General features: G+C 43.5%; 1 protein-coding gene across 3 annotated transcripts in view; it reads left to right on the top strand.

Moving 5' to 3' along the window:
• Positions 1 to 6,755, top strand: part of emx2 (empty spiracles homeobox 2) — a 7,028-nt gene extending 273 nt beyond the window's left edge. Inside the window, exons 1-4 of one of the 3 annotated variants that reach the window (XR_010804080.1) lie at positions 1 to 940; positions 3,301 to 3,485; positions 5,202 to 5,776; positions 6,466 to 6,755. The exon at positions 1 to 940 is cut by the window's left edge and continues 273 nt beyond it. Coding sequence is in view for 2 of the 3 variants with exons in the window: in XM_066679481.1 (XP_066535578.1) it covers positions 502 to 940; positions 3,301 to 3,485; positions 5,202 to 5,369 (792 nt within the window). In the remaining variant the exon portion in view is untranslated. Of the gene's footprint in view, positions 941 to 3,300; positions 3,486 to 5,201; positions 5,835 to 6,465 lie in introns of those variants that run through there. The other 2 variants (XM_066679481.1, XM_066679483.1) reach the window with 2 other exon arrangements.
• The last annotated feature ends 1,814 nt before the right edge of the window (positions 6,756 to 8,569 follow it).

Below are 8,569 nucleotides of genomic sequence, written 5' to 3'. Positions count from 1 at the left end.
CGAGACTCTGCCGAACAGTGTCCGCACAGCTGTCCGCCGCGCGTGCGGCCAAAAATCCGGGCACGGACAGAGCCTGAGATCAAAGAGAAACCAAACAGCACTATAACAACAGCCAGTGCACGAGGGGAGATAAATCACAACAACAACAACAACAACAACAACAACAAGAGGAAAAGCTCCTGCACCGGACTAAGCTCGAGCCAGACTCTTCTCAGCTCTAACCACAGCGCATGCCACACACACGCGCGAGGAGAGCAACACAAACAACAACAACAACAACAACAACAACAACTAAGCCCATCCATGGATGCGCTGGAGGACTCGGCGTTGCGCGTGCACTTGCAGCAGTTTTGAAGCCTCCCCTCACCCTCTCCTCGCGCGGCGGCTCGTGCAGACCCCCTCCCCGCGCGTGTGGAGTTAAACTTTTGGATTTCGTTTTCGTTTGTTTCTCTCCCTGTCCTTTGTTCTCTTAAAAAGAAAGAAAAAAAAAAACGAAAGACGATGTTCCAGCCCGCGCCCAAGCGCTGCTTCACCATAGAGTCGCTCGTGGCCAAGGATAGCCCCGTGCCTTCGGTGGTGTCGCGCGCCGAGGAGCCCGCGCGCCCCGCCGCGCTCAGCTACGCGGCGCCCAGCCCCGTCACGCCGTTCCTGAACGGCTTCCACGCGGGCGCGCGCGCCCTCTACTCCAGCCCCGAGCTGGTGTTCGCCGACGCCGTGTCTCACGCGCCGCCCTCCGTGCACGCGCACCCGGTCCACGCGCCCGTGCACGCACCGGTGCACCCGCACGCGCACGCCCTCTCCTCGTCCTCCACGTCTGCCTCCTCCGTCGCGGCCTCGGCCCACGGGCCGCACGCGCTGTTCGCCGCGCAGCAGCGGGACCCGGCCACGTTTTACCCGTGGCTCATACACCGCTACCGGTATCTGGGGCACAGATTTCAAGGTAAGTTTGAGTCCCGTAAAAAAAGAGGATAGATTCAAAAAAAAAAATGCGTTTACTATTTATTTTATTTGATTTTATTTGTTTTTATTATTTTTTTTTCTCTCTCTTTCTTTGCTTTTTTTTTTTACATTTCCTTCAGAAACAGCGGCAGAGACAGGGCCATTATTTAACGCTGAAGTTATGAGCACGTGAGCTTTTCAAGCACGGTTTTAAAAAGCCATTGTTTGCAAAACAGACAAACAAAAACAAACCAGCACTAATTAAATCACTTAAAGGAGAATCCTACAGTAAAAACCCTGCAACACTCTGTCGAACCCTGATCACTGTAACAAAAGCCTGTTTATTTATTTCTCCAGAACACAGGCAGTGGCTCTAAACGAAAAGTTTGACCACTCCTGGGCAGCACGCTTAGCGATTTCTCCACGCGAAGCTTACGCTCTTTCGTTTTTATGAGTCTGTGTAAAATACAAAAACACACGCAGCCGTCGCCGTGTGACGAGGCGGTTCGCACGTCTTAACTTCAGCGTCCTGAAGACGTGGAGCTTGTTAGACATTGTTTACAATGTCGCTAACAAAAATGTGCATTGCTAATAAATAAAACGACGACGGTGACTAATAACTGCGACGGAAAAATCTGAAATTGTAGAAAAAAAAACAAAACAAAAAAACCAACAAAAAAAGTAGTGAATTTATAGCTTTTATTGGTTTAGTTGCAGTTTGAGGAAATGTTTACAACATTTCACCGTGAAACAGCTGAACAGTCTGAAATAAACAATCCACAGCCACCGAACTCTCCCTCTCTCTCAGATTAATATTGTTTGAGAAATTAGTTTCAATAAAAATAGCTTACGTTTTTAAAAACCAGTGAAAATAAAAGTCCTCCCGTGAGCTCAATGTGCGAGTGTTTGTTTAAGGAGATGATCGGGAAATACGCCCGAGGCTAATGGCTGGGTGAGGACAGGGTTTGAAATAATTCTCAGGACAAAATAAAATGCCCTGACACTCTCACAGAAATAAAACAAAACGGAGCAATGCTTTTATTAACTTCAGAATAAAGTGTACTTCCGTTCCGAACCGTGTTTACGCTAAAGCTGTTGTTGTTGAATGTAGAGGCTGCGTATGAAAAGTAGGCCTTGTTTCTAAACACTGCCTAAATCTCCCGTGTTAACCGCACCGCGAATATCCCACTGTCGAGCAACGGCTTCTTCATTCTTCATTCCTCAGGTCTTTTTCCCCTTTCTTTAATTTCTGCAGCAGCGTGGAAAAATATACAGTGATAATATTTACCAAATATAGTATTATTATTATTATTATTATTATTATTATTATTATTGTTATTATGTTTTTGTGGTTGTTGTAATTAGCGTACCGTATTTTGACCACGTTTTTAGACTCGCGTTAATTGCATAAAAAATGTCAACACAGTTTGACGCTCCCGTGGTGTTTGTTCTGAGTTCCTCGCGCTGTAGCAGCCCCCGTGTTCGGGTCGGTGCCTCTGCTCCGTAGAGGATGCTGTGGCTGGTAAATTCTTCTTTTCCAGTTTGTCAGTGTTTTTGAGCCCGTTCGTATTTAGCGTCGTTTATAAAACAGAGGATGCGTCGAACATAATTCTGCTTGGCACTGGTTTATTATTGTTATTATTATTGTTATTAGTAATATTATTATTATCATTATTATTCCTCAGATCAGCTCTGAAGTATCGCTCCCTTCGTCCGCGTGATTGATCGATTGATTAATTAGTGGACCGACTACTGATGATGCTAATTCTTTAAATTCAGGTTTGAGGAGTGGAGGAAGACTGTCCAGAATCTTAGGCCTGGACGTCTGTTCGTGTTGATATCATTTGGAGCACGTTAAATGATTTTTTGTGGATTGTTTATTTTACTGAGTGATTAATAAATGAATAATTATGAAATTAAATTATTGTTTTAGTTTAAAATTTTAGGATTAGAATTAAATTCGAATCTAAAAACGCTGACGTTGTTTTTGAGAACAGTAAACGATTCAGATCAATCGACGTTAATCGAATTATTGCTCGATTAATTCATAATGCTACTTCTTTAAATTCAAACTTTAGATTCGTTTTTTTCCCTAACGTTACCTTCTTATATCGCCGTTGTTTTGGAGCACGTGACTGATCCTGACTGACTGTAATGTAATGTATATAATGTCCATTAATAATCAGTAATGTATATGATGATTATTGACTGTATGATGAATATAGACACGTTCCCAGCTGCAGTACTTTTGCACGAACCGAGAGGCGGCTCGGCACTGGCCCCAGCGCGAGCTGGACGCTGTGTATCCGCGGTGTGTGAACTGATCTTGACCCGCGGCGATGTGCTCTTTGTGATGCGCAGGGAACGAGGCGAGTCCGGAGAGCTTCCTCTTGCACAACGCACTGGCCAGAAAACCCAAGAGGATCCGCACGGCGTTCTCGCCCTCGCAGCTCCTGCGGCTCGAGCACGCCTTCGAGAAGAACCACTACGTGGTGGGAGCGGAGCGCAAGCAGCTCGCGCACAGTCTCAGCCTCACGGAAACTCAGGTAGGCTACAGCTCACCTGCGTCTCCACGCGCACCTCACACCGCACCTGCGTGCACGCGCATCGCTTTAACAGCTTGGTTCCCACCTTTTCAGAGAACTTTGGTCGCTTTCTTTTATTTTCTGCAATTTCCACTGCACTGTTTCTGCTCCTATTCGGGGGGAGTGTGTATGTAAATACGTCAATTTAAATAAGTAAATATGCACAATAAAAGTACACAAACAACACAGGCCTGTTCCTTTTGAGCATTTTTAAATGTAGCCAGTGCATTGAACCCTATTCAGTTTATTTATAAAAATTCATCCCATTTAAACATCAATGTAAATATGTAAATGAGGTCAGTGCTATACCAGTGTTTATGATTCTGTAAGTGTCACGTGGCTTCATGTAGAAATGGTTTAATATTCTTACGGTCGCCAACTGGGACCACGCTTTATTCTTAGATTTACGCCTGAGCCTAGTGTTAAAGTTCGTGTTATGATTTAGGTTTAAAACTTAGTCTCAGACGTGTATCCACGCGGATGCGCTCACGTTTCCACGTCACGTTTTTTTTTAATTTTTTTTGACAATGGGCTGTGTTTTTGAATTTTTGCCCTTTTCTTAAAAAAAACGCAATTTTTTTATTTTATTTAATTTTTATTTTTAAAAACGATTCGCTGTTGTTGTGACGCTAAGAATTCTGGGTCAAATTTGATGTGCGGGTTTAACGGACATCTAATGGGGGGGGGGGGGGGGGGGGGGTGTTAAAGGGAGTGTGTACAGCTCGGTTTGGATAAGACTGGGGATCGGGCATTGCTTATTGAGGGAACAAGGTCTGGCAATTAAGCAGTTAAACGGGAGAGAGAGAGAGAGAGAGAGAGAGAGAGAGAGAGAGAGAGAGAGAGAGAGAGAGAGAGAGAGAAAAGAGAGACGAGCTGGGAGCCCACTTCAATGCTTCAATTACACAAATGAAAGGACATTAAATGCCCCCCTCGCCCTCCTCTCACTCGGCCGACCGGTCTAATGTGAATGATAAAAGATAATGACTCGAGTTGCTGGAGGAGTCCGTGGACACACTGCTATTCTCTCGCGCTGATAGAAAAGTTAGTCCTCAGCTTGTAGCGTGTGTGTGTGTGTGTGTGTGTGTGTGAAAGATACTAATGGAGGGGCTTTATAACCTCCTCCTCAGGACCCCGAGCACTCATAACCATGGTGAATTCACATCGCCTCCAACCGGTGTCTGAACTGGGTTTCTGTAAACGAGGCCTGTTGAGGGCTTGTTTAGCGCTGGGGATGTGAACAGACTTCCAAAACGGACCCGAGGACCAGCGTACAGCTCTTGTTGTTGCTGGAGAAGACTTCGTTTACAAAATGGACAAAAATAAAAAATGATAATCACGTTTTATGCCGTGTTTGCGTTTCATAAAAAACGAGGAAAACCAAAGCGAAAGGGAACTATTTCCTCTGGCGGATAGATTGACTGTGAGATGCTATTTTTTTTGTATAAGGCTATTCAGCCCTCCGTCACTGATACCAGCTGAAGAGGCCAGCTCTCTCTCTCTCTCTCTCTCTCTCTCTCTCTCTCTCTCTCCTTTCTTTGTTTCATTCAGAGACCAAACCTACAGTAAATTACAGTGAATTACAGTGAATTACTGCAATCTCCGTGTTATGACTTGAATTATTTCGTTTATTTTCTATTTATTTTAATCCCCGTTTCTCTCCGTCTTTTTCCTCCGCAGGTAAAAGTTTGGTTTCAGAACCGAAGGACGAAGTTCAAGCGTCAAAAGCTGGAGGAGGAGGGCTCAGACTCTCAGCAGAAGAAGAAGGGCACTCACCACGTAAACAGATGGAGGCTAGCCACCAAGCAAGGGAGCCCTGAGGAAATAGACGTCACTTCGGACGATTAAGGACAACGTTAATATTAATAATTACGAAAAAAACTAAAAAAAAAACGAAAACAAACGCGAAAAAAAACGAACGCTTTTTTTTTTATTTTTAATTTTTTTTGGGGGAAAAAGAGGAGACTGTGTCTGAAACCCCGGGACTGGAGCTCGCTGCGGCTTGAAGGAGGACGCGACACGGATGAGGGGATGCTGTGTGCTGCGAGAGAAAGAGAGGGAGAGGGGGAGAAAGAAAGAGAGAGATAGAGAGAGAAGAGAGAGTGAGGGTAAAGCCAATGGTCACATTTCCATTCTTTTTGGAGATCGGCAGCTCGAGGGTGAGAAAATTGAAAGTTCCTGTTGGTGGCACTGCTGTCACTATGAGGGAACGGTCAATACTTTGTCCACGTTGCCAAAAACGAGATGATTGACAGGTATTACATGCTCACCATGCTCACCATACCACCCCCCCACCCCCCAACACCCATCTAAACCCACCACCACAACCCCCCCACCCCCCACCCCACCACCACCACCACATCACCACCACCAAAAAACCCAGCCATGGCTCCAATGCATAGGACATTTGCACTTATGAGAATTTTAGAATTTGACTTGATCTTTTGGCAAATCGTGAACGTTCAACGTGAACGCGCACGCGTCCTTTCCGAGATACCAAAACACACGACTGTTTTTGTACAAACTAAAAAAAAAACAACTAAAAAAACAGAAAAACAAACTTGAATTGCATGTTAGAGCAATGGGTTAATTTTCTTTTCTTTGGGGTACAGTTGATTTCATTTGCCCTCATCGCAAAGTATAACTTTGTTTTCGACCTGAGGAGATAAAAAAATATGTTGTGTGCTTCTTCCGTTTATTTTTTTCTACGACAGTGTGGAGTCTTTGAATTTATAATTATCGTGTTAAAGTGGTTGTGATAAAAAAAGCAAAGAAGCAAGACGAAGTAGCAGTGCTGCGTTATAGTGTTTTTAAAGTTAAAAAAAATAAGAGGAAAACATTTGAAAACTTTCCAAAAGTTTTGCCACCAAGTACTTCCGGTACACAAACAATATCGGTGACATTCCTTGAAATCTGAAGCTTTACCATTGCTCCCTGTTCTCAGTTCCCCTCAGTTCCAGAGTTGCCACGAAGGACAAAACAATGCAGGAATTGGCAGCAAATAAAAAAACAACAACAAAAACACAAGGAAACTTCAAGCACTGAGCGTGTATTCCATGTACAGAGATCCTAAAAGAACAAGCTAATGCTAATGTTCATTTCTCTTTTACCAGAATGTAAATAATTTTTTTTTTGTGTTTTGTGTTAAGTTTGCTACAATTTTAACACAAAAAAACATATACTTCCAAGAAGTATATAATTGTCAATATTTTGTCAATAAAGTTTTATCATGTTGCTGAGAATAAAAGAGGCGAGAAGACTCAGGATTTGTGGCGGGAGATTTTTACGGTTCATTTTTCCTAGCGGTTTTCATTTATTTATTTATTATTATTATTATTAATATTGTTTTATTTATTTTTTGTTGAGGTTCAGGAAACGCTTTGTACTGGTTTTCATTGCTGTGTGACAGGTGCGTTTCTCTCATTGATATAAAGCAAATCATTTTATTAACGCAGCAAAAATTTAAATCAAATTTTTGATTCGCCGCATATTTAAGGATCGCGGGTCGCGTTCATTCCAGCGCCCTTTTCCTTTAGTAGAGAATGTTGAAATGTAAAACACACACACACACACTCAACCACAAAGCATGCTGTAACCAGTTTAGAGCTTTTATTTTCAGGCCGAATTGCCTTGTTTTTTTTTCCTTGCCTCATTTGCCTCCTCAGCCCCTGATAGACGGCATTAATCAGTTTTATTTCCATTGACAGAGAAGCAGCAAAGCAGCAGTCTACTGTGTTCGACCTACAAAGAGTGCTGCGAGCTTTTTTGTGCAAGTGCAAATCAGTTTAGGCAATTATCATATGAGTAATATAAGGGGGGGGTGGAGAAAGGAGGGGGGGGGATGCATTGCCCAGTGGTCCACTTTAATCTGTTAATCCGTGGATCCAAAGGGGCCTGGTTGGACATAATTTAGTACAATCTGACTACCCCTCACAAGGCGATAAGGAGAGGGTTGCAATGTGCGGGGAAAAGAGGAGCTTTGTTTAAAAGTCGTGTACTCGGCGTTGCACAAAACCTACCCCCTGCACGCCGCCAGTTTCCACCGGTTTGTAAACAACGCAAATAGTGTTGGTTTTATTTGAGCGTGTTTTTATTGCATTTCATTGGCACCTCGGTGTTTTTCTAGATTTTTAAAAAAATAAGCCAATTCCCTCAGATATTTTTACTCCAACAGAAAACCGCAGTTCATTTGCGTACGTTATTTACGTTCTCAGCGCAGAAGAAAAAAACGCGTTTTCGTTACGTATAAATCAGATTTTTATTTTTTCTATATTTCTCACATATACATAATGAAGGATATATAGGAAAGGGTCTGTGGACTATAACGGCAATAAAAAAAATTCTTCAGAGAATACCATTAGCTTTGAAAACCCCCTAAAAGCTTTATTACACACCCAGCTTTGAAATAGAGGGATTAGAAGGCTGAAAGGGTCCCACAATAGTTAGAAGAAAAGGTTTCATGCTAATGAGGTTAATGCCCTTTGTATCTCCGGACTCCACAACTTCATTACTCCCTATCTGCAGCAACACGGAGCGGCTCAGAGCCCACAATCCACTCGAGCTGTTCCCCCAGCCCGCCTGAAGAAGCGGATTTGATAGCCGTCCTGTTCAAACTAGATAATTATATCTTTTCAAGTTGGAATTAAGATAAAGAAAAGTGCAGTGGAGGCGGTGAGCCTTGATCCGGCTGCAAACAAATTTGGCGCACTTTCTGCGTCAAAAGACAAGACTGAAACCACCCCCCACCTGCCCCCCCCCTCTTCCCCTCCATCATCATTACTGCAGACTCCCCTTTATTAATTTTACACCGCCAATTTAACAAATTTAAAAGCGTTTTCCGTTTTACACCGCGCTTCACACTCGACTCCGCGCCATTAGCTTCAGTCAAAACGTGTTTTGGTCAAACTTTTCCACAACTAAATTCTGTCTCTCTCTGTCTCTGATACAGCGCTAATCCTCTCCACAGACAGCGACTGAGAGCGCGAGGCGGGGTGACAATGTTCGCAGCCTGAAAAATCTCCCGTTTCCTCGCTGAGTTTGATCACGGA

Source organism: Hoplias malabaricus, chromosome 8 (assembly GCF_029633855.1).
Source record: "Hoplias malabaricus isolate fHopMal1 chromosome 8, fHopMal1.hap1, whole genome shotgun sequence".
Taxonomy (NCBI): domain Eukaryota; kingdom Metazoa; phylum Chordata; class Actinopteri; order Characiformes; family Erythrinidae; genus Hoplias; species Hoplias malabaricus.
The sequence above is the reverse complement of the archived record's forward strand: the minus strand, read 5'-3'. Positions and strand labels throughout refer to the sequence as shown.